We start from the raw sequence: 26200 nt of genomic DNA on the forward strand, positions 1-26200 counted from the left end.
ATTTCAGAAAACTTGGCATTGAGGTTATGGTCACTGAGATTTTTAGTATGAAACTCCTACGTTCCCTTGTTCTCAAGTTGAGCCTGCCCAAAAGTGACATTGAGCTAAGCTTTTCAAAACAAGGTAGTTAATCAGAGATTTCATTGCATCATTTAAAAACTGCACATTGTACTTACTCATGTTATCTTTGTCTAATAATAAAGTTTGATGACCTGAATCAGTTCTTCACGGCACTTCACTGAAGTTTGTTGTGCATTGCAATAGTTACTACGATATGCTAATAATATGCTAAAAGATTCTGAAATTTTATTCACCCAAAAATCAACCAACAGCTCCAGAGGCAGCATCTGAGCCAAAGGTTTATTTATTTAACCACATAGAAAATCAAATCCAAACAGCACGTTTTTGTTCTATACAGCAGTGTTTCTCCGAGCACAGAGAAGTAAACTCAGCAAACATAAGGCACTGGATCTGAGGCTAGACGACCAGAAACCAGCAGACGGACCTGAAAGAAAAATGTCCAAGCACAACTCACAGTGACCAACAGCCTGATGGGCGCTAACAGCAGCAGCAGTTCTTACACTCCTTTCCAGCCCGCTCCCCTTGGCTTTTTGCTCCCCCTGCACTGATCCACTGAGCTCCCAGTATTAACAACATAAAAAACAAACACGACAAATTTATCTTTGACTCATCAGAGGAAGACTTCTGTAAATAATTTTAGAGAGAGGAGCAGACAGAGCGCTTTGTGTCTGTGCTTACCTTAGCATAGAGACATGGGCACAAACAGCTAGGCGAGCACGCCCATTTAAAGCTTGTTACTGTATGCAAAAACTGAATCTGGGGATTGGCGGGCTCACCTGTGCTAAGCTAGCTAGCTGTGTGTAAAAACTAAAGTGGGAAAAAATTTGGTTTAACTTATTAGATGTTATCTATATACAAAAATGCTAACTTTCTCCCGACAGTCATGGCTTTTCCCACTGCTTTGTGCTCAACTAACTAGCATGATGTAAAAATAGGAGTGGAAAGATTAAAAAAAAACAAAAAAAAAAACATATGGTTTTAAGAGTGTTACTAAAAGATTGATTTATATAGGAAATAGGAAAATGCTACTTTATACCTCAAGGTTTTTTTTGCTAAGCTAGCTAACAAGCTTTGCTAAGCTGTGCTAAATAACTATATGTACAAGTGAGAGTATGGTTTTATGAGTTTTTTTTTTTTATAGATCATAGAAAATTATACTTTACAGTCATAACTGATTTCCCGCTGCTAGCATTAAACTGTGATAATAGAAATAGAGGGGAGAGTATGGTTTTAAGAGAGTTACTAAAATTTATTTATATAGCAATGGTAATTTATGCCTTTTTTACTATATATCTTTATGAAATGAGTATTGTTCTATGCCAGTGTCATTAGATTGAGTAGCATTTTGCTACATTAAAAAAAACAAAGTCTTCGCTGATTTTCCGTTGCTTTATGCTAAGCTAAGCTAAACTGCCACAGACATGAAAGCGTTTCCTCTCAGGCAAGAAAGCTAATAAACATATTTCCCAAAATCTCAAACACAACCAGTAAAGAAACCCATACATTCATCATGTCAACACAGTGGGTAACTTTTTTAAATCATTCACAATCCTCGTAAACAAACTTTGAGCTCGACATTCATTGAATCCATTCGTCTGAGTGATAAGAAATAGTGCTAACATGCTATGCTAATGCACTTAAAAGAAAAGAGGAGGATAGTGTTTATGTTTTGATACAAAGCAATAAGCTTGTTGATTTAGAGGCAGCAAAACACAAATGGAGTTTTAGATTTTCCGACTCGGGTCCACACTGCATTTCCATGGCTGCCGGTCTACACCAATCAGATCTCCAGAAAAAAGCAAAAGAAAGAAAGAAAAAAAAAAAATCACCACCTGTGTCCTCTTCTCTCATTGGCTCAGAGCTAATACCGTTTCTCGCGAGCCCATCCCATGTGGGCAGGGTTAGGCTGAATATAGTTATACCCTACCCCCATATCTCTTTCCTGTCTACTCCTGTACACGTCCCTGGTTGGATCGTAGCCACCCCTTCCTCTGCCTCCTCTCCCTCCTCTTCCTCTGTAGGGCCTCCTCTGCCCTCTGTAGTTTGGCACCATCGTTTTAAACCCCTCCACCTCCTCCCAGTCATCCTCCGTGCTGCAGCCCACAGAATGATTGTCCGTCATGGTGACAGGCTTCATGTAGCTGCCCCTCTGGCTCTGTTCATACACGTTGGTGGCATGGACTGGTTTCCGGGGACGGTATTGCGACGGAGAGCCGGGGCTGCTGCTGCTGCCTTTCATAGCTCCCATGGAGATGTCCTTAAAGTGCGGATCAGAAAGCAGAGCAACCTGAGAGCGAAACAGAAGGAGGTCCAGTTACAAGAGGATATGATGCAGCATGACTTTCAAAATAAAACACCTAGTAATAAAAAGCTACCAGGACGCTCTGGAATGTCAGACTTTCTCTAATAAAAGCCACAGGGTAGAGAAATTTAACTGGTTTCTTTAAACACTCAGATTTACATACTAAGAGCCAGTTAGTTAACAGGATGTTAAAGGATGGGTTTTAGTGGGGGGGGGGGGATCTCAATTGATGGGATCTCAATTTCTTAAGATCTCATCAAGATTATTTGACGTAACAACTTTTAAAACAAATCACTTTGTTATGAAAAGCTACCAGGGAGTTCAGAAATGTGACACATTATGGAAACTGTCAGATTTCCATAATAAAAGCCAACACCTGCTTACAGGAAATTGAAGGATGCCTTTCAGTGATCTTTTAAAGATAAAAGCCACTTCTAACTACTTATTAGATATTAGTTTCAAAATCAAAACCCGAAGTTAATTTGATTAGGTTATCAAGTTGCTCAGAAATATACGTACTATGGGCATGTCGTTAAGTGGCGGATCCACCAGGAGCACTGCTCGTGGCAAACTCTCCCCCGGATCTCTCTTGAAGCCTATCAGGAAAACAAAATGAATTAAAAAATTTTCCACCTGACAGTTAAAAGAAAGCCATAACACTTTGAAATGTAAGGACTTCATCTCCCAGAATTCCTGCTTACTATAATTGGATGGGACCATCACTGATCGGTTACTGTTGGTAGTGGGAATGTTAGACGCAGCGGCGCTCTCCAGAGGACTGGAGATGTGGATGTTCCCGTGGCCAGGCATCGTGTCCCCGTTGATTGCCTGAAGCTGGTGCTGCTGCATCGCCCCCTGGCTCACCTGGAGCTCCTGGTGGGTGGATGCAGTTTGATATGCCAGAGAGGAGGGGCTGTACGGACCCATGGCTGTGGGGTACACCGGGACCCCCGCGCCCTGATTTGGGTGGTAACCCTGAGATGAAGGCGGGGGACCCGAGTACGGTGGAGGTGGGGAAAGATACCCAACTGAGTAGCTTGGGTTTCGTGCAGGCATCTGTTGCCATGGCATCCTGGGGGGTTGTGGCTGGGTGATGGGGTACCTGGCCTGGTTGAAGGAGGGTTCAGCCGGACCGGGGGGCTCATCGAGCGCAGCCTGGTTGTCATATTGAGAGGGCACCGGTGCTACAGTGGGAGGGTACTGGTGAGGCGGATAGCCCTCCTGCGGGTTGGTGGGGGTGTTGCTGGGGGTGTTAGAGGGAAGGCACTGTGGGGACGGGGAACGGGAAGATGGCTTGGGCTGCATGGCATGGGCCTGCTGCAGGGGGACGAGGTACAGGTATGGTGGGTATATGGGCATGGAGTAGGCCTGTAGAGGAAGAGAGCAGAGGCAGGACTCAGCATCAGCCCCTCGTTATTTTACTTAAAAGTGCATCAAAAATAACTTTTATTTTAACAAAATTAAAGTACATCTTGTAGTGCTTGGCATTATTTTTACATAATTTACCACATTAAAATCTGTGTAAACAATACCTGTTGCTAGGCAACTGGGCATGCTGCATCAGAAGTCATTGTTTACGTGGTTGTATTTTTTTGTTTTTATTCCAAATGTTCCCAAAATACAGCACACGATGAATCAACTTGTTAACAGGAAATGTGAGATGATGGGCTTTTACTTTAACACAACTCTCAATCCTCTTCTCCAAACCTGGTCTGTGTCTTGTGGGTGTGCGTTTGTGTGTCTGTTGGTCCAGGCTTACGTCTTACCTTAACGCCCAAGTTAAAGAAAAACCTCAAGATGTTGACGTCTGAGGAGAAAAACAAAAAACACACAAGGATACAAAATCCTGATCAGATATCTCTTTCATGGTGTTGCTCACTGCGCTGACACATCGCAGCCTCTACTTTTGCTCCATGAAAACACTGACCATTAACATACAAAACTCATCTCTAGTCTATTTCAGCTGCTTCGTCTCACAGGGAAGCACCAGCATGTTCTTTATGTCTGACCCTGCCTGTATGGTGGCCTTCGTGCACATCTGTGAGTATTTTCTTTGCCTAAATGGGTCAAAAGCAGTTTTTGTGGAAGGACAGGTGTTTCCCGCTGAGGGAGTCCGTGTAGGACATCCAGTGCTGATTAAACTAAAGCATGTGGATATTTTCTCATGTTTTCAAATCTGCTGAAACACTTCTGTCATGCCTAATTTTTTTCATTATTTCGTTTTACTTTGACAGTCAGCACCGTCTTTGAATATAAAGCTGTGAGTCTCAGAGCACGACACAGGCATGGCTCTGATGGCTGATCTGATTGTTCAGTTTTCTATGGCGACAGTTGACGTGGTTATTTATCATCTTAGGACTCTTTGGTGTGGCTCACCTGTGGGCAGGTCGTCCCCGGACTTGTTGGAAGAAAGGTTTGGAGTCGCAGCTATCTCGCCTCTCTCTCCCTGGGGGAATCCGGGATAAAGGAGGTCCTGGTAGAGCTGGGACATCTGCTGCAGGGGGACGGGTCCGGGGAGGGGCTGAGGAGGAGCAGTATGAGGGGGGTGAGGTGGGGATAGCTTCTCCGAGGCAGGTGGAGCTTGAGACTCGGGTGCAGACTGGTGCTGTTGTGGTGGGGCTTCGGTTTGGGTCTGGGGAACAATGGTGGAGGCAGAGAGAGAAAGGGAGGGATGTGGGACCTGGGAAGGGTGAGGAGCCTGGGCGGGGGGGTGGGGAAGGGAGGCCTGGGGGTAGGAAGCCACAGGAGTGGGATAAGAGGTCTGAATGTGGGGCTGGAGGTCAGTCTGAGGCAGGACAGGCGCCTCTGTGCCAGACTGCGGCTGATCCTGGGGCTCGCTCAGCATCATGGGTGGGCCCATGATTTGTGGTAGAGAAGCCTGACTTTCAGTCTGGATTTGGGGTAAAGAAGACTCTGCTTGTTCCTCAGCTGAGGGCACAGAGACCTGGGTCTGGACCTCAGGTGGAGGAATTTCACTTTGGAAAGCCTGAGATGCCATCAGAGGGCCTCCAGTATTTGGTAAAGAATCTGAAAGAAAGAGAGAAGACATGAAGACCAAAGTAAATTACTGACGTGCCAGCTGCTGATACATTTACCAATTATCTGCCTAAAAAAATACAAAACAGTCAAAATTAAGCACAAACTAAGGGGTGAGAACAAATATCTTTCAATTAAACTTCAAATATATTTGTTGTCTGTTAATCACGTTACTGATTTTCACTTTATGTTTATTAAAATCTCGCTGAAAACTGAAAAACAATCTTCAATTTCCCAACAACAGAAATAAACCTGTTACAGCACAGTACAAAAATCCTTTGGATCATTTCACCCTTCAGAACAACTCTACCTCTATTTTCTTCTTTCATACGTCACCTGCTGGAGTTTTATAAAGGCTTACAGTTGAGAATTATAAGGGGTGTGGCCACTTTCACTGTTAGCTGGGTACTAGCCCCAAAAAGCCTAGCCACACTGGCTATAGCCATCATTTAAATTGTTTACTACTAAACACCCAGAGCCTGAACCACCTGAGCAACCCCAAAAATGCTGGAATGGTAATAAACAAAGCTCTTATTTTGAAAGGCGCATCTGATTCAAAAGGATTTTAACCCCCAAAATAAACTTAAAAATAGTTTTTACTGGTTTAAACTGAAAGTCTGCTACTCTGTGTCAGTCTGGGGATATCTGTGTATTTACTTCTGTGGACAGCCTGCAGTCTAAACTGTGACACGAGCCTGAAACTGAACAGATTTCTTACTTGTGGTTGGAGGTGGAGCAGGTGGAGCCTCCCGGACTTCAGCTGAAGGATGAATTAAGGAGGAGGAGGAGGGTGGAGTCTGAGAGCGGAGGAGAGAAGTGATAGGTGGAGAGGAGCGGGCGGCGGGGAAGCCTGGTGCAGCTGTGGGTGGGGAAGCAATGGGAGTGATGAAAGTGGGAGGAGGAACTGAGGAGGAAGGAGGAGGAGAGGTGGTTGGCTTAGGAAGATGAACAGATGCAGGGGGGAGTTTAGAGGATGAGGAGGAGGTGGGTGAAGCTGCGGGGAGAACGGGGGTGCTGTAGGAGAAGGCAGATGATGGGACAGAGGGAGGCAGCGGTGCTTCGCCTTTTGGAGAAGGTTTAGCAGCAGGAGGAGCAGCAGGAGGAGGAGGAGAGCCCGGCGCAGCAGTGGCTGAGGCGTAGGAAGGTGTGTTTGTTTTAGCAGCCGGAGCTACAGAAGTGAGTGGCAGGCTGACAGAGGGGCTCGCATTTGGCATCAAGGCCTTGACAAAATTCAGCCCCGAGGGGGTGGAGTCAGAAGGTTTAGCAGCAGGAAGGGCGGGGCTGGTCATGGTGTCAGGTGTAGTGGTTGTAGAGGTTGCTGTAAGAGGTGGGGTGGAGGGTGTGGGTTTGTCCAGGGCAGAAGGAGACGGAGCTCTGACATCTTCAACGGGGCTCTTCTGTAAAAGGACAGAGCAGCAGCGATCAGACTCCAGGTTTTAAATTCCAGACGGTCCCTGAAGGTCTCAGGTAACATTTCAACGACCAAATGCACAGAAAAAAAACAGCTGCTCAGCTTCTGGGGTCAGGTGGAAACTTCAGATTTGATAGATCATATATGGAGTGACCACATTCTTCATAGAGCTTCCTTACTGAAGTCCCAGGTACGAAGCAAACTAGAACTCGTGCACTCATAGGCTTTTTCTCATTTTCAGAGGTTTTTTACCGATTTAAAAATCACCTCATGGTCTCACTCTCACATCGTTTCTCGTTGGAACGATTGCCGTCTCTCTTAAAGAGCATGGCAGCACAGCTTATGTTACATCTGAACAAAGTCAGCGCGGTGGTGGAGCGATGATGATTTGGGCACCAGTCATTGAGTCATACATGAAGCCATCTTTATACAAAAGTGTTCTGTGTAAATGTAGGCCCCCGTCAGCTGTCTGACACACAAACACTGTCATGCAACAGGACGATGGTCCAAGCCAAATTACAACCAAATGGCTAAAAAAACGAAGCAACCATGAAGTCCATGGAGGGCTGTGGTGAAAACTTAAGAGCTTTGCATAAATTACCATCTGTAAACCTCAATGACTGGAAGCAACGTTGTAAAGACATCAGGTCAAAACTGGTCCACAGTGATGTGAGGGAAGGACAGTCTCAAAGAAGCTCCTGAATGCTGTGACGTACGTAGTTTTCAGAGGACGGCAAACGCCTCACGAGCTGACAGCGTGCGATTAGTTATTTTAATTTATTTTAACTTATGTTTTGTATTCATCTTCTGTTTTATTGTTGTTAGTTTCTAAGTATTTTAGTTTTTATTCAGCAATCTAATTTTCCTACAAAGCTTCCTGATAGGCTTTTTAATTTGATTTTCTTTATTAGCATTTCATCTCATTTTCTAATTGTTCTCAATTTAATTTCATGTACTCTAATTCTACTTGCAGGCCTTTCCATTTTAATTTAATTTCTTTGATGTTTTGTGTTTTTAATTTGAGTTTCGTGTCACTGCTGATTATTTTGTTTCATCCCTTTTTCTTCTGTCAGTCGTCTGTGTGAAAGGTGCTTTACAAATAAAGTTAGCATCAGTGTATCACTGAGCCTCGGCACCAGGATGCTTTTAACTTTAAATGCAGATCGTTGCATTAAACCTCCTAAATGAAGACAGGAATGTTCACCGGCTGCTCCCATTAACAGTCATGTACGCACTAACTGAGCAGGCGAAATCATTCACAGCTGAATGTGAACAATGTCACATACCATGCGGTGCCTTTTTGTGCTGGTGATTAATGTTAGGGTGTTTAGTCTGGTTAAATCAAACTCTGGTTAGTTTTCCCCTTTTGACGAGGCTGTGCAGATGTGAACACTGTACAGAGAACACAACCTCCAAAGTACAGTTCACAACGAACACAGCGGTTCATTTATGGTGTGAACGCGATCCAAACCAACTACTATAAGCTTGAGCTACAGCACGCCCCGTAAGCTTGTGTTCTTTTGTATTCTCTGCTGGAAGGTCCTACAGATGTGCAGCGGTCTGTGCGGGATACCAACTAGCTGGGAAATGAATCAATTCTCCATTTTCTCACACAGCATCTTCTTCCTGTATTTACTTTAGTTGCTTCCACACCAGACGCATCAGGCCAATGAGCAGACTGAAATGCTCTCACGTAGTTTGTAGTGATGCATTCTGGTCCGCTTGGACTTCGCTGTGTGCAAACAAACGAAACTGCGAGGGAAAAGCTGCAAGTTTACAAACTCATCAGCTGATTCGGACCAGAGGAAATGGCCCTGAGAGCGTTTCTGCATCATAACATGTCTCCCTGTTTGTGTCCGTTTGTGGTCTGAACTCACCGTCTTGTTCCTCTGAGATCGCTTCTTCTCTCCTTTCCTCTTCCCTCCCTCTCCCTGCGTCCCCGGCTGAGACTGAGGGGAGAAAAACAAACATTAGAAACATTAAAAACTAAAAAACATCTGCTGAACAAGAAACAGCGTGAGCATGATGAATTAAATCCAAACTCTCATCCTTCCCGGAGCGTCGTGTATCAGCCTCTGAGGAACATTTTCAGACTTTTACATGTCCTAACAGCGAGCCTGGAGCTCATTAAACATTTTTACCATATGGGCCACTTGCTGTGTGTTTTCTCTGTATCCCATCAATGCACTATTCCCCGAGTCCACATCAATACTTCGACATAGAAACACAACACTGAGGAAAATGAAGGAGAGGAAACGAAGCAGTGAAAATAGTGTCTGTAAATGTGAGTAACACTCCTGTCTGGCAGTCAGAGGTGAGCGAGGTAGAAAATAAACATAAAACTCTCAGTAAACTACGACACGGCGCCTGCAGGCTCCTCGACAGCCGTAAAACTGAACACCTCTCTGCGCTGTCTGGGAATCGTCAGTGAATCTGGCCCCAGATGTTTAAACATCAGCTCGCTGCCTTTCTAAAAGGGTTCAAACCGGCCGACCCAGCCTCAGCAGGACGTTCAGGTTTATCTGCACCTATCATGAAATCAGCCTCATGTGAACTCACGCCCAGTGCGGGGAAGCTGTGCTCGTCTCTGAGCTGGATCTCCACCAACGCCACGTTCCTCTCCTCCTCCTCTTTGGCCAATCGCTGCTCCTCTGTCAGGCCGAACGCCACCTCCGCCGCACCCACGGACTTCCTGTAGAAAGACACAGAAATGCAGAAGAACTTTATTTAATCCAAAGAGCAACAACAGCAGCGTAAAATGAAAAGAACTACAAAATAAATAAACTAATAATCGAGCTCAAAATGATATTTATGCTTTATATAAACCATAGAGGAAGATTATGAAGGAGGGGTTCAGTGATCGTGTCATTGTGTGATCCAGCACTGATGTATACAAACAGAGATGACACACCTGCTGGTTTTGGCCCCGCCCTGCTCCTCTACATTGGCCTGCGGGGGCCAGGAGTGCTGCTTCAGCGTGCGGCCCCCTGAGCCCGGCGCCGCTGCCTGAGAACCAGAGGACGACGATGGCCCGACGGACTTCCCCCTTCCTCGGCCTCTCCCCCGCTCCTCCCACTCTGAAGGAGAAAGAGAGTTTCCACAGACTGCACTCATGCAATAAACCTGTAACATACGTGTGCGCGCACGTGTTCACCTCCTCCGTGCCCGTTGCTGAGCCTCTTGTCACGGTTGCCCACCTTGCTCCACCCGCTGTCATCACTGGGAGGGCGGACACTCCACAAAGGCACCACCTGCCTTAAAACACACATAACAAGATTTGTCACGTCTGTGCAACCTCCACGACACTGAGCGTGTGTGCGTGCTGTTAGTGCGACCTACTTCCTGCCCAGATCTTCTATGTAAACGGTCACTGGCTGGTTATTGGCCGGCACCTCCTTGATGACGGCGCTGTAGAGCCGATTGGTTCCCTCGAGACGAACCTGCAGGTGACGCACAAACAGCGTGAAACATGCACTCGAGGAGGATCACACACACACACACACACACACACACACCTGGCAGCGGTCTCCTACAGTGAACTGCATCCCAGCAGCGATGCAGTAATCCAGCTTCTGTTGGGCTAAAAGAAAAAAAGAAAATAAAACGTGAAACATTCACTTTTAACTTTTGTTAAAAAATGATTTTCTGATCACTTTGAGTCCAAAAAGTGTTCAGAGTTCCCTTTCAGATCTTTTATCCCCAGCCTGACGTCTGTTTTCAATCTTCCTACAAAATCCAAAAACAGGGCTGATTGTCACACTTTCAGCGTCTGCACCACCTGCTACGCTGCCACTGTTTTGCATATTTAAACACAGGTTATCACATCCAGCTGCTGCTGCCTGCCACCAACAGCTGTGTCCAGCTAAGTGGAGCAGTGGTCCTCCGCTTTAACGATCAGGCTGGGCACAGACGTCCCGCCTCATCGACAAGCCGGGACGGCGCTCAGAGCCAGTACCAGTCATTCTCTTAGTAGATGTTAAAATTGTACACAGCCTCAACACTTCTGCCCTCTGACCTCATCAGGATTCATGCCTCGTTCTCGCATTATTGCAGTCACAAACTCAGGTGTCCACCTCACCTGCAGGTCCACTGGGGTTATGACCTGATCAGTTACGGCCAAGAGGTAAAAATGTAGTTGACATCGAGCCCCGACGTGCCGTGAGGAATATGAACTCTTGTTGGCAAAGAAATAATTTCAGAGAGCCGGCTGACCCGGACTTGTTGCCAAATGCAGCGCTCTGATTGGTCAGATCTGTTTATTCGTGTTTGAAAAAAAGATTACAAAATGGTTTGAAAAAATAAAAGCCTCAAATCTGCCCAGTGAAGTGATGCAGTCAGCGTTAACAGCTGTAGTTAAGATCAGGCGAGTCTGACTAATTTTACATGTTCGACATGTGAAGGAGTTTAGTTTATATTATATAATCACTGATGTACGAAGGACGCCATCCAAAAGTCAGTAGAGGATCAAAGCCGTGAATGACAGCTTTGATAAACCGTGTCAGCATAACTGGCGCTTCACAGCAGGTTCATAGCCTCGGGAACATCCCAACAGAATCCCATTGGTGTGCAGAGAGTTCAATACAAAGTCCATAACTGCAAGTTGTCCCAAACGTTCAACTCTGTAAAGCGTCCACATTGAACATTACAGTCTGACGATCAGCGGGCAGTTTGAAGCAGCCCCGAAAGAAAACCAAGCCCAAGACGACAAATCTCAACAGTGAGTCTGCGCTGCTATTTGAAGTCTGAGTTAGTTTAATGAATATAAAACTGTCTCCTTTGAGTCTATATTTATACGTAATGTGATTGTGACCTCTGCAGCTGACAGGGTTTCCCAGCATTTATCCAGCACCACAGTAACACCTGAGAAACCTGAAGCACTTCCTGTGGTTTCAGTGGGAGCTTACCACACATTACCAGCACTCACTCAGGTGTGATGCACCAGCACAGATACACATCATGCACTCCCAGCATATTTCTAACAGTGGCGTGCCTGCAACACCACAGGAACCAGTGTCTCCTCTCTCTGCTCACATCGGTTTGCTCTCAGCTCAGCCAAATTCCCAACTAAACGATCCTCGCGTTTGCTTTTGTCAGACCACTGTAGGAAATAGTACCACCAACATGGCCGGTTATAACCGATGCAAACCAGCCTTTACTTTTAAGCAGTGTTCTGGTCTGCTCGTCTTCAGTCACCCCTCCAAGGAGCCGGACGTTCTTATAACTTATGAAAGTGTTCTTGACCCATACGTGACCATCAGACTGCTGCTTACACCACTCACATCTTTAATGTGCTGCATACCACACATCCCTCCAGCCCACGCACATGTGTAAACACAAGAATGTGTATTTAATTTTTACTTAGTTTTTAAACTCATGTTGCTCTAGTTATTTTTATCCTGTGAAAATGTTCAACAAACATGTTTCATCGTAACGTTGACCTCGCGTGAACTTACACACGACAAACTGATAGTGAAGCAGGTCGTTTCTTTGGACATCGCCCTGGGATCTGACTACTTTTAGACGCATGCTTTGTTTTTCTGTGTGTGTGTGTGTGTGTGTGTGTGTGTGTGTGTCACCTCTCTTGGACTTGTGCCAGACATCGTACTCCACATTTCTGAGCAATGTCGGGTTCAAAGATCGCCTCACCCTCTGAGGCAGCCCACGCCCACGGCCCTGTTACACACACACACACTTCAGTGACAGTACTACCCTGTGTGGTTGTTATAAAACATGTGTTTTATGAATGTTACCCTGTAGCTTTGGTTGTGCTTTGTGGAGGTAGGGCTGGTTCCATTTTCCACCCTGAGCCACAAAAACAGACATCATGAGATTATTAAAGCCTTAAAGTTTTACTGTGTTTGATAAAAGGAGCTGAGAACACTTACAAAGGAAACGAAGTGTCAATATGTCCAAATAAGTAGGTAATCAGTTTTTAGTATACAAAAGTAAATCAATAACGATGAGGAAGTAAACAAAACCAGCAGCCTGTGAATTCACTGCCAGTAAATAAAAATGAAGTGTGAGTGCTCGTTTACTAAAAATCAGGCACAAGGTGCTGGATTTTGACTCATTTCCCTTCACAGTAAAAGTTATCATGCAGGTGAATAAACCGCTGCTTGATGCCAGTTTCCTACCACAGCGCCTCGTCTACATCCAGGTCGGAGTCGTCGCTGCTGGGGCAGGCGGGCATGCAGTCGTCGCTCAGGAGGTCGGCGGGTCGGCCGATCCGCTGACAGGAACCCAAATAGCTGCGGTCCACCTTAAACACGCCTTCGTACAGCAGCTCGTACAGGACGGCTGCAGGAGAATCACACGGAGACTCGGGATGAGGGTTTTTCTGGGGTTTGCTGCCGTGTTCGTGTGAATCACAGGAGGTCTAATTATAGCCTGAAGTCTAACTTTTGATAAGAGGCGAGACAGAAATTCAATATTTGAACCAAGAAAAAAAAAAGTGAGTGAATGGGTAACCCACGCTCTGTGGGCTCATCCAGTTTCATTAAACCGTAATCACTGACTTACTGTCTTTGCAGGCTGCATTTAAGTGGATGGATTGATTATGATGAACAATCACATAATAATACAAGACTGTCATGTTGGGCGAGCCTCGACTTTGACTGCCACCTTTTTAACAAAGCATCAGACCCCTGCTGTGGGCCTGTATGAAGAATAGCCTGTAGTCTCTTTTCCACTGGCATCTACTTGGCTTCACTCTACTTTGTTTCAGTCGTTTTCTATTACAACTGAGCGAAACCTCAATGTAGGCGAAGCAGTTACAGCAAGGCAGCCCGAAGCCCCACAAGCTCTTTGTACGCGACACAAACACAACAATGGAGGGCATCGGGGTGCAGGTATACCTGCTGCTCGGCCCATGTGGCGATTAGCTGGTATTATCCGGTACCTACTCAGCCAGGGTTTCACTCCGAAAATGTGACGTCAAAAGACAGAATGTCACTGATTGGCCAAGAAGTGAAAACACCACGTGAGTCACGAGCGTAACGCCTTCACAAGAATTTTTGAAACCCGACGATGAGGAAGACGGCTGCACCACAACATCGTGGTCCAGCAACAAGGTGGGTTTTAGCAGCAGGCGTACCATCACCCTGACGTCCTCCATTGCTGTGTTGTGTTTCTGTCGCACACAAATGACGTCAGGGGAGTTTCGGGCTGCCATGTTGAACTATGTTTGAGCTGGTACTCAGTGAGACACGCTGGGTGGATGTGGGCCACGACCCCACTCTACACCCCTACAAGGTTTCACCACTTTTAGAGATATCGTGTTCACAGACAGAACGCTACATGAAAAACTTGACCTTCACATCAGAGGTAACAAATACGTTTGATAGATGATCCCGAGGTGAAGATTTAAGGGGGAAAGTGATACGAGGGCTCAGGCAGTAAAGCATCTACCAACCAGAAGATCGAAAGATCAATCTGTTCCTTTGGTCCAAGTATCCTGAACCCCCACGTTTTGACTGTGTTGTAATGTTAGATAGTGCTGCATGAATGTGTGTCTGTGACAGGGTGAGTGAAGTGAATCTAGTTTGTAGTACAGAAAACGTTCTGAGTCAGCAGACACCTGCGAGCTGCTCACAGACTGAGTTTAACTTCTGTGTTTATGCTGCAAAGTGTCGGTTTTCTCGGGTCGCTGGACTTCAGAAACTTACACTACAGGAAACACTACAAGCTTACGTTACATCAAATTAACGGGCAGTAATTAAACGACAGCGACTGTTAGAGATGTCAAACAGAGACATCAGTGTTAAACGCTGGACACACAGCAGCATGAATCAGAGGCTCTGCAGGCTCTCCTGTGATTGTTCACCTTTAGCAGAGTTAAGACAAAACCAGTTTGAGCAGCGTGGTTGATGACTCACGCTGCTCCTCTTGCACACTGACTAAGAAGTGTTATGAAGACTTGAGCTGAAAGGGTTTCCTCGGAGTGCCGCAGCCTTACACTGACTATGTGGTGTTTGGTTTATAATGTGGTCTCTGTTCTCTCATTTTCTCTGCCGAGTGCCCACATTTTGATTGATGTTCTCATCTGTTTGTTATGAATTCACTGAGACTTCTCTTCAGTGATGATTACCCTCCCTGAGAGGATCTGCAGGATCAGTTAAACTCTTTTCCGCTCTCCTTGTTTTACAAACAAATGAAATCACAGACACTCACACTGGCAGAGTGCGGTGTTCTTGATCCGGCTGATGGGATAAACGCTGTCATAGTGATTCCCGTTCAGGAAGCACAGCTGCACCTGTAGAGGCAAACAAACGGTTCGGCTTCAGTAAATAAAAGAGTGGAAGCTGAAGCGAGAAGAGCCTGAAAGGCTTCGGGGATGAACCGATCTTTTTTTCCTGCTTTAAAATGTCCGGTAAAGACAAAATAACAAGCTGTGTCGTTTGAAAAATCGCCGTTAGCGTCTCAAAGCTTCCGCCTGACAGCTTGGTGTATTTTCTGAAAGTTTTCCTCCGACAGGAAATGCAAATCGTGTCTCTAACTAAACGCTCGGCCGAACGCGTCCACCTCACCTTGTCCTTGAAGTTGTTGCCTGTGATGTTGACGGCTGGCTTGCCGGGCTCCTGGAAGATCAGAAAATCCCTCCTGCAGGAAGAGATCAAAAGAGACGAAGAGAGAGAGAGGAGAGGATGAAATGAGATGACGAAGCTTTGGTGACTCATCGTTTTCACCATCTGATGCTAAACTCGGGGGCAGGAACGCAGATTCCTCCAACTATAAATGAGGACGAGCTTCCGCACGTTTGGACCCAGAGAGCCAAAGCTGTCACACCTGGGATGATTTCACCGCCACCTCGGGATGCTGCTTCATATCTGACTGAGATGCCCTTTAAAGCCTAACTCAGGGTTTAAGTGTTGCCGTGTCGACAGACTGATGGTCGTTGCCGACCTGTTAAGACCCCCGAGCCTCGTTCACACACATTTCACAAGCAGATCATCGTCAAACTCCGTGAACGTCTCAGACTGTGCGTCCAAACAAAAGGTGAAGGTCTGGGTGTCTTAGAAAACTTAAATGCACATCTTTAAACTAAATAAAAAGAAACGTTATTTGTCTCATTACGTGCAGTTTCCCAAAACAGCTGGCAGCGCTGCCTCAAAGGGAAAATCTTTGGTGACTTCCTTCTTCAGTTATTTTCAGAAAACTTGACCTTTGACCTTGAGGTCGAGGTCACCAAGATCCAAACTCGTCCAAGACTTGTCGTGACAACAATACCCCATCAGTCTTTTACAGCTAAGGGGTAAAAACCCAAACATAATCCATCTATTCTCTTCTGCTCATTTGCGTCCAGGCCATGGGGGCAGAAGATTTTCATCAAGTTTAGCTTCAAAACCTTCTAAAGTAAATGTGGCGCCTCTTTACAGCCACAGACAACGAGTTACGACCATTTTCATCAAAATCATCTGAGCGGTGGCAGTACAGTGTCACTAGGATCATTGCACACATCGTTATCGGCGCTTAGAAACTGCACTGCCATATTATCAAAAACACCTCACACGGCATTGGTCCTCTGCTCAAAACCTGCACCAATGAAACTGGAGGAAGAACTGAGCAGCACACACTCAAAAAGACTAGTTTGAAACCTGGATGCTGACAGAGGTGATTTTAGCTTTTAGTAACAAAACAAAACATAAATGTCTCATAAACGAGTGATTATTGTTACTATGTGAATAAAATATCCAAGTATCACATTTGCACTGGCCACTATATTAGATACACCTTGTTAGTGCCAGACTGGACCTGTTTGCCTTAATTCTTCGTGGCAGAGGTTTAAAAGGCTGCTGGAAACATTCCTGTGGTTTCAGTGACACAACAGCATCACACAGTTAGTGTAAATCTCTGCTTCTACCACGTCCTAAAGGTCCTCTGTTGGATGTCTGGTGACTGTGGAGGCCAGTGAGTATAATAAACTGGTTCAAGAAACCAGTACTGGGAGCTGGGAGGAGTGACACCCAGTGTGGGCCTCTGCTGCTTCATGGTTTAATGTGTTGTGCATTCAGAGATGCTCTTCTGCATACCTTGGTTGGAATATGAGTGCTTATTTGGGTTACTGTTGCCTTCCTATCAGCATTCTGCTCTTAAATCTGACATAAACAAGGCGTTCTCTGCATAATCTGTCAGTTTTGAATTATCCTCTGTAAACCACAGAGATGGTTGTCGGGGAAAATCCCAGCAGATCAGCAGTTTCTGAACTACTCAGACGAACAACCACGCTACGCTCAAAGTCACTGAAATCACTGTTCTTCCTCATTCTGATGCTCAGACTGAACTTCAGCAGGTCGTCTTCACCATTTCTCCACACATAAACAGACAGAGCTGCTTTCATGTGATTGGCTGATTAGACATTTGTGTTAACGAGCATTTAAATAGGTATACTTAATGAAGTGGCCAGTGAGCGTAAAGCTTTATTATCCACAGTGAATAAAGCTCAAACACTGTGGGAACTCCCACTAGGCTTTCTGTCGAGTTAAAGTGCAGCTCTCTGTTCAGAGACCTCTGATCTCACTCACTTGTACATGGCGGCCAGCGCGTTGATCTCCACCTCTCCCACCCATTGCTGGAAAACAGAGAAACTTTATGAGCTTTCATATTAAAATGACCCAGCATGTGAGAACAATAAGAGCGTGTGGTGTTTTTACCTGTGGATCCTGAAGCTTGCACAGGTAATCCTCAAAGTCACCTTCAATAAACTGCAAAACAAAAACAGCAGTGACTTTTTTAGGCAATTTTCTTCCTCAGTTCTCCCAAAAAAACAAAAACATGATGTGTGAGGCTGAAAACAAAGCCAAAATAAAACCGCCACTTCCTCTAAAGGATACGCGAGTCTGTCCCCACAGACTCCAGTGTTACCATGTTTAACTCTGCAGCAGAAATAAACATGTTTACAGCCGACCAGGCCACACAAAACCTAAAACACCGCAGTCAGAGGTAACTAAATTTAGACGTTTAGCCAATGACATGCTGTCGAAAGATATTTTTAACCTCCTAGGACCTGGCGTCCACGTATGTGGACATCACATTTTGGGTTATTTAGACCAAAATACTCAATTTTGCTCTACAAGGACCTGATATCCACTTACGAGGACATTATACTGCCACTGTCCTTTAAATGAATATCCTCATATGTGGATCTAATTTTTCTTAGAAACAAAAATTTGGTAAAAAGAAAAAAATCTGGTAATTCTTTGTTTTTACATTCATCGGGCCCCAATGTGCCCAAATATCAAAGAGAAATTAAAAATGCATGCTGTGGAAGAGTTCAGGTCTTAGGAGGTTAAAAATGAATTTAGAAAAAAAAAAATCTATCAGACTGTACTCCCTCCATCAAGATATTTAAGAAGTAAGCAAGTGAAAAACAAACAAACACACACAAGAAATTATTTAAAGTTTTTTGAAATGGGACCTAAAACATTTCCACTCCTCCAGGAAGTGAAGGCAGCAACATGACAGGTGGAGCTTTAATGCTGTTGATCCACCTCTATGCCCCATTCTGACAGCAGCTCACAGCTCCTGCTCTGCCAGCTGCCCAAAGGGCACCCTGGGAAATGTAGTAAAGCCCTGCAGCAGAGCGAGTTTATCACCACTATTAAAAACAACACCAGCAGCAGCTTTTGCTTTCATTTCCTCTCATGTGTCACTCAGGGAGTGAAAACCCGCAGAGTCACTCAACCGTGATCTGTGATTCACAGAAGAGTAAATCGACTCCTCGACAGCAGTTTGAGGGTCCAAAAACAGCCAAAAATCTGCTCAGACAGGAAACGTTTGAGCCTTTTCTGTCTCACATTTGGTGTGAACTCACTAACTTTCAGTTCTCAGCTGTTGAAAACAAAAACAAGACATTTAAAAAAAATAAAACATGGTAATTTATATTATTTATCGACGAAACGAGCAGGATCATGATTACGTGCAGCTCATGCATTAAAACAAGACCGAAAGCTCGAGCTTTCACACGTTTTCTGCTATAAATAGAGAAGTTGCGGCTTGTGTGAGAGGCAAAAGCAGCTTCTTTTCTCAATGTTAGGCCACAGGGTGACGTCACTAAAGAGAATAAAGCTAAACTAAACAAACAAAAAGAAAAAAAATTTAAATTCTCTCATGTTTTTACTTGTCTTACTTTACAGACTTATGATTAACTCGACTGCAATTGAATAACAGCTCGGTCCGGCTCTTTAAGAGGAAACGCAAACCCTAAAAATACCAGAACTATTAACTTTGCTCAGCGTCGTCATATTTGTCAAAACAAACAGTGTCGGGAGGCTTCGGTACATCTGCTTATTGAGACTCGGGACACATTTGTTTTGATTTATTGTGAAGTCCCCGACAACCACCAGCCACACCATCGTGAAGATAAATTACAACTGAACGTCTCTGAATAGTGAAAAAAACATTAACTAAACTGAGATACATTAAAACAACCTCTCAGTTACAATAACAGGTTACAGATGGAGAATGCAAGCACATGCTTAGTGAAAATTACTTCTAAATATAAGTTCAAATTCTCAGTGCTGAGCAGACATGGTGTAAGCACCTGTTACATCTACATTTATTATTCATGTAATTTATTAGTTCGAAGCCTCAGAGCTCATAGAGGGGATGTTTACACCTCCCAGGATTAATTATAACACACGGGTGGGACAAAACCGAGCCGCCTCGTTGAAGTATATATATAATGTTTAACAATCACCTTTGTTTGAATGCTGTGTGTAATCAGTACGAACGGGTCACCAGCTGAATTTATACTCACTGGCCACTTCATTAGGTACACCTGTCAGCCGGTCACATGACAGCAGCTCAGTGCATTCAGGCAAGTACACTGGTCAAGATGACCTGCTGAAGTTCAGTCTGAGCCCAGGGATAGGGAGGAAAGTGGATTCAAGTGACTTTGAACGCACATGGTTGTTGGTCTGAGTATTTTAGAAGCTGCTGATCTGCTGGGATTTTTCAGCACAACCATCTCTGTGGTTTCAAGGTCCGAAAAAAACAAAAACAAAAACGGAAAATATCCAGTGAGCGCAGGTCTCTTGGTAAAAATGCCTTGACGATGTCATGGACAGCCTGCTTCATGTTGATAGGAAGGCAACAGCAACTCAAATGACACCCTTAATACCAAGGCATGCAGAAGAGCATCTCTGTATGCAGAACACATGAAACCATACCGAGCACACACTCCTGTCAGCTAAGAGCAGGAAACTGAGGCTACAATTAACACAGGCTCGCCAAAAACGGTCAACAGAGGACTGGAGAAATATCACCTGATCTAATGCGAGTCTTGATTTCTGCTGCAACATTTAGATAGTGGGTTCAGAATATTTTCTCAACACTTTTCCTCCACAGATCTCAATCCAGTAGAGCACCTTTGTGATGCGGTTGAGCAGGAAATCAGCATGATGCCATCACATCAACATGAACCAAAATCTCTGAAGAATGTTTCCTGCTCCTTGTTGAATCTGTGCCACAAAGTATTAAAGCAGGTCTGACAGCAAAAGGGCATCCAACCCTGTACTACCAAATAAAGCAGCCGGTAAGTGTATACATGGGTATCTGTACAGATAAAGAACTGAAATTGTCCGTAATGTACAAAAATATACACAGTGTCCAACCTATATGATACACTGACTCCAAATTATGTGTTTTTTGATGTCTTTTCATAGGTATGAGTGCAGTTATTGAAGTTTTACCCTTTAACTTTCATTTCAGTTTCCAGGGCATTTGCATGTTTCAGTTTAGTTTGACTAGTTTCAGTGTTCGTTGTAGTCGTTTTTTATCATCATCGTGTGAACAGATTTAAGAAGTTCACAAAAGATATTACAATAAAAATAAAATATCTCACGACACATGGACATCCCAGTGTCAATGAACATCAACACCAAAGCCTCCCGATGACTACTGGGTTGACAAATTTGCTTAAACCAATAAACCTGTTTATTATTTCCCTTTAGTTACTTTTCAAACCACACAATATGGTTTCAGTTTCTTTTTAACACAAATTTCTCCTCCTTTCTATGAATTCTAATTCAGTAAATAAAAAATACTCCCTGGCAGCTATTTTTTTACCACAAATCTACTTTCTAGTTCGAAAAGTAAAACCACTTTGCTCTCCCATGATGTTGTTTTATTTTGGTGACACTGTACATACCGCCTCATAGGTGTCTCTGTTCTGCTTCAGAAACTCCACACACTTCGCCCTGACTTTAGTATGAAGGCTTTGGCAATGCAGCACCTACACAGGAGGGGTCAAAGGTCAACAATAAACACAAACAGACATACTTAATATCAATATTCTCACATATATTGTGGAAATATTACATTTACAATTCGTTAAGAAGTTGTAAACAGCTGACCTTTGCAGTCAGAAGCCTAGCAGAGACACTTTTGGGTAAACAAGCCGGAAGTACGATTTAAAAAAGCCACAATTAAATTTTTTTTCATCATTTAAAGTTTATTCATTTGTAGATGTAGGTCTGAGTCTACGCTGAAACCAGAGTTTGTGGGCATAACTTTTGTTCGGCTAACATTAGGACATCGCAGCTGCACACCAAACAGACCAAGCCCAGCTTCTCACCTGTGCTAAGCTAAAAACTTACTTAACGTTAGCATTTTCTGTAGTTTTCCCGTTTTACCTGCTCGGCGACAGCCCGAAACAAACAGGACCCGTCTTTGGCTATCTTCTTCCGATGCAAACCGATCGATTTCAAGTAGTCATCCATTAATTTCTCGACACCCCTCTCGTCAATACTCTGCATGCTTCCGCCGCCGTCCATGCTAGCAGGGTGCTAGCCGCTAAAGATACCTGCGTGTTTTGGACGTCAAGCGGGGCGAAACTTTGCGCTAAAAGTTGTCAATATCGCCACCAAAAAGAGTTACATAACGACATCTACGAACTAAAATGAGTTAGCGTCAGCGGTGACAGCGTCCAGTTTCGTTTTCCTGGAAGCCCGGTTCATCCCGCTGAAAGAATCCCAGCTTCAGAAAGTGAAAGTCAACTTTAGCTCTCACGGTTAGCACTCAGGCTAACAGCTAACAACACGCCCCCTTCACTGTCAAACATGAACGGAACAGATTCTACAAAGTAAAAGCCTCCATTTGTCAATAACACTCGATTAATTCATCGCGAAATTAACTCTAAGACTCCTCGGTGTATAAAATTCGTTACTGAAGTGATGAATTTAATAATAGTACATTAGTACAACATAATAAAAAGTTCTGTTCGCAGGTTTTCTGACATAATTCATCATAAAACAAAGACTTCCACAGTTGCTATCAAAATAAAAGGATACAGGATACATTTATGGAAACATAAAAAATAATTTAAAAAAATAAACAAGCTCAATAAAAACCAATGAAATAAAATAAAAATGGATAATAATAATACATTTAATTAAATCATTAAAATTTAAATATAAATAAAACCTCTTTTTTTATAAATTCAAAGGAAAACGGAGTCTTTCAGAGTCACATTTTATTTTATTACTGGACTAGGTTCAGCTTACTTATGTCTTAAGTACTTGAGTCATCTATCCTTAGGTGGATTCACTGACTGTATACAAAACGCAGAATTAAGAACACACAAAGGCTTCACATCGTCTTGCGTATAATTTAATTTAATTAAACTTTGAACAATGAGGTGATAAAATTACATAATTTCAAAAAAAAAACCAAAAAAAAAACCGTGAAGGTATTTTTTAATGTAACTGAGACGGGTGGGTAAGATTATGACAACGTTTTAGAGCCTTTAATTGATTTATCGTTTTTACAAAGAAAGATATATAAGAGCCTACAATTATTTAGTTTCAAACTCTTCTTATGAAAAAAGAGAAAGCTATTAGCAATAAATAAATAAATTAATTAATTAATTAATAAACAAAATACTCATATGAAAATGAGTTATTTCATCCTGTTCGATTTAAATTAAAAGCTGTCTTTTCCTTTATAGAACCATTTTTGTTGTGTTGTATTCAGCTTTCTCCAGGGCGTTTTACAGTCATATTTTATCTATGTATTTATCTATGACCTGAACCAAATGTAAAATGTGCAGATCTCAGCAGCTCAGCATAGTCTTAATAAAGTATATAGAAATAGCAGGAAGCGCCTCGGTCACCTGACTCTTTCTTTTCTTTCTCTCAGTCCTTTTGAGTCCCCCTTTCACTTTTTCAACCGTCAGCGGTTCTTCATCTCTTCCTGTGACTCGCTGTGGTATCGATTTCACTCCAGTAGAGCGCTCGGAGAGAGGCTGCATGTTGACTGAACACAGTGTTCATGACTGTGCCTGCAGATCGCCATTCCAGCCCAAGGATGCCTCTTATCTAGGCATGCATTAATTTAAAAGCCATGTTAACAATAAGCATTCTAGTTAATGCTAGCCACAGTGCATGCTGTAGGTGCTCAACTCCACCAGCCAGCGGGGGACACCATATCTCCAACCTCTCAGGCTTAGCAGGAATCCCAGTTAGTACATTAAAGCCTTGCATATTTACCGTTAGGAGTCTATCCCAGCAACCACAGGGTGAGAGGCAGGATACAAACTGGACAAGTGTAACACAGAAATACAGACAACCATTCACACCATTTAAACTAAACCCACTAACTGCATGTCTTTGGACTGTGGGAAGAAGCCGGAGTACTTGGAGAGAACCCACGCAAACACGGGGAGAACATGCGAACTCCACGCGGAAAGGCCACGTGGTCAAGTGGAACTCACAACCTTCTTGCTGTGAGGCAAAAGTACTTCTGAAAATATACATTTTTGAAAAATGGTCCATCAACCCACTTTCAAGCCTTTTTGTTTCCAGTGAAATGTTCAAACTTTGTACCATAAAACTTTCGTGCAAAGAAAAAGGAAATGATCAAGCAGAAAACTAGCTGGTTTGAAACAAAAACTGGGACCAGAGCCAAGACTTTACTACCAAAAACAGCAGTTCAGTTCACCTAACAGCCACTTGAGGCTGCCTGCAACAGCGAGTCACTCCCCACTGACTCCCATGTTAGGATGTGTAACTTTAGAGCAGAAATAAACATGTTCACAGCCTGACACGAACAACAGTTTCGGTCTCCATAAATTCATAAAACTGTGCAGGTGATTCATGTTTTTTATCACTTCTAAAGCATTATGTGACTAATGTTCTGGCATGTCAGAAAGCAGAGTCTTTATCTGTGACATGTCCTGAATGGCTTGATGTTATTTTCATGTGTTTTCTCGGCATATTTAAGTCAGACATTAATTTAGTTATAGGCAACTATAATAACCTTAGAATAAATGTAAAGTTACTTTTTGTATTTGCACAATTTAACTATATATTTCACCAGCAGGGTGCAGCATTTCACTGCTGTGCTGCTTTTTTAAACTTTAAAACTCATTTATATTAGACACAGACTTTATCAAAACCCCAAATCAGGAAATTTACTTTTTCCAGCAGCACAAGGGTCATGTTTACTCTTAAATGAATATAAAATGTCAGCAACTGAAAAAACAAAGCAAACAAACATCTGTAAGAATATCTGGGCCTCTAATGACGGCGACATATCCTGTAACTGTGAAGCCGGCTATTTATGATATTTAGTACGTTAAGTTAGCATTTTTTTTGCACTAGTAACATGTTTTTGTTGCATTTATGAAGTTATAGAAGTGAAATAAAGTAAATTGTTTACCTTTAATTAAATTTTAATTTTAAATATCAACACAACAATGGTGAAGTGAAGGAAAAATAAGCATCTGTTTGCATGTTCAAGCAGACAACTTATCCAGGCCAGAATCTGTGTCCACCTTCTTTGCTTTCACTTCACCTTTGACCCCTGATGTTGTGATACATGAAAGGTACAGCCTGGCTTCGGCTCAGCTTTAGCTGATATCTCTACAGCACCAACCACAGACACCTTGGAGTTATTTCTTCACATTCTGCTGACAGATTTAGTCAATTTAAAAGATCTCAAGTCATTTTAAACACATTCATTGGCACTAAGTGCCTTTAAATGATTATTCAGTGCTCGTATTCGTCCACGTGTGAACATTTTCTGCCTCTGTGAACGCGTGAGGCGTCCTTGGCAGCCTGACTGCACCTCTAACTGACACGCTTCTCCTCCTCCTCTTCTTCCTCGCCTCTAATGCCATTTACTCAAATCTAATAATGACCTCTGTGTGAGTGCGGCCTTCACGCTTCTCCGCGATTCGCCGAGGCCAGAGCGGCTCCCGGCCAATAGAAGGGCCGCCCGCTCGCCGCCACGGGGACTTACAACATGCCAGGTAACCGTGGCAACTGGCGAGGAGGGGACAGGACCTGTGGCGATTGACACTTATCCTCCCACTCGCCTGGTGAGTGTGGTGTGTGACCTTCATCCCTGGTTTCTGTGTAAAAACTCTGCCCCTCCCTCTCTGCACAGCCAATCTGACAGAGTTTATATTTCAGCTCCATGAAATTTTATTTATTTATTTTTAATTTCATCCAGGCGCCACGCTGAATCCCTGCCCCAGTTAACAGGTTCAGCTTCCTCTGTAACACGATCTTCCTCTCACGTGAGGGAGGAAGACACGAGGGCAAAGGCGAGTCAGATGAAATTAAGCTTCATTGATCATGGCAGCAAACAGTGACAGGATGCGGCAGAGAAAAAGGAAAAAAAGAGGCAAAGATGAGCTCAGGGTGTCGTTGTATTTTACACTGCTTTGTGTGAAATTCAGCTGTTGAAGCAGACCCAACCTGAGTGATGAGGTCTCGACCCCGTTTCTGGGTCCAAGCGTCCCCTGATGAGGTTCCTGCCTTGTTGACGTGCTGCAGTGCTCTACAAACACATTATGTAACACTAGCGTAGGTGAATGTTCCTCACTGAGAAGCGCTGGTGAACGTGATCTTAGACCTGACCTCCCCTCAACAAGCTGCCGGATCAGAGCTCAATTATAAAGGACACCTGTTGGCCTTCATTCACTCACTAAAGGTTTCTGAGGGAAGAGAGCCCAACATGTATGCATGGCATCTGTAATGAGCGCTGGTCACATGCTCTAGATACCGAGGATAGATGTTTCACTGCTTCCTTTATTTCCTCCTGATACACTGCATCACTGTGGAGGTCAGTGAGTGCAGTGAGTCATTGTCATGTTCGAGAAATCGCTTTTAAATGATTTGCCACATGGTGTGTTACCCTGCTGGCAGCAGCCATCAGAAGATGAGTACACTATGGCCATAAAGGGATGGACACAGTCAGCAACAATACTCAGGTAGGCTGTGGTGTTTGAATGATGCTCAGTTTGTGCTAAGGAGCACACAGTGTATCCAGAAGATTGTTGATTATATTACATCACCAGTCTTAACCGTCGATACCAGACAGGATGGATCCATGATTTTATGGCGTTTAAATCAAATTATGGCCGAATG

General features: G+C 43.8%; 1 protein-coding gene across 1 annotated transcript; it reads right to left on the minus strand.

Annotated features, from left to right (window-relative positions):
* Nucleotides 1–346: 346 nt before the first annotated feature.
* otud4 (OTU deubiquitinase 4) lies at nt 347–21866 on the minus strand. The gene is made up of 21 exons (XM_086275308.1): nt 21461–21866; nt 20977–21060; nt 17480–17530; nt 17351–17397; nt 15356–15428; nt 15000–15081; nt 12965–13127; nt 12581–12632; nt 12407–12503; nt 10346–10410; nt 10170–10270; nt 9985–10085; nt 9742–9907; nt 9390–9522; nt 8708–8779; nt 6138–6816; nt 4760–5410; nt 4150–4190; nt 3085–3751; nt 2903–2979; nt 347–2368 (listed from the first exon to the last, which is right to left on the minus strand). Exons 1-21 carry the CDS (start codon nt 21599–21601, stop codon nt 1943–1945), a joined length of 3969 nt encoding a protein of 1322 aa, XP_086131434.1. The 5' UTR covers nt 21602–21866; the 3' UTR covers nt 347–1942.
* Between the last annotated feature and the right edge of the window lie 4334 nt (nt 21867–26200).

This window comes from Aulonocara sp. 'chitande type north' Nkhata Bay, linkage group LG3 (genome assembly GCF_057382095.1).
Source record: "Aulonocara sp. 'chitande type north' Nkhata Bay isolate Kocher_YH1m ecotype deep benthic linkage group LG3, A_spYH_male_GT1.1, whole genome shotgun sequence".
Lineage (NCBI taxonomy): Eukaryota > Metazoa > Chordata > Actinopteri > Cichliformes > Cichlidae > Aulonocara > Aulonocara sp. 'chitande type north' Nkhata Bay.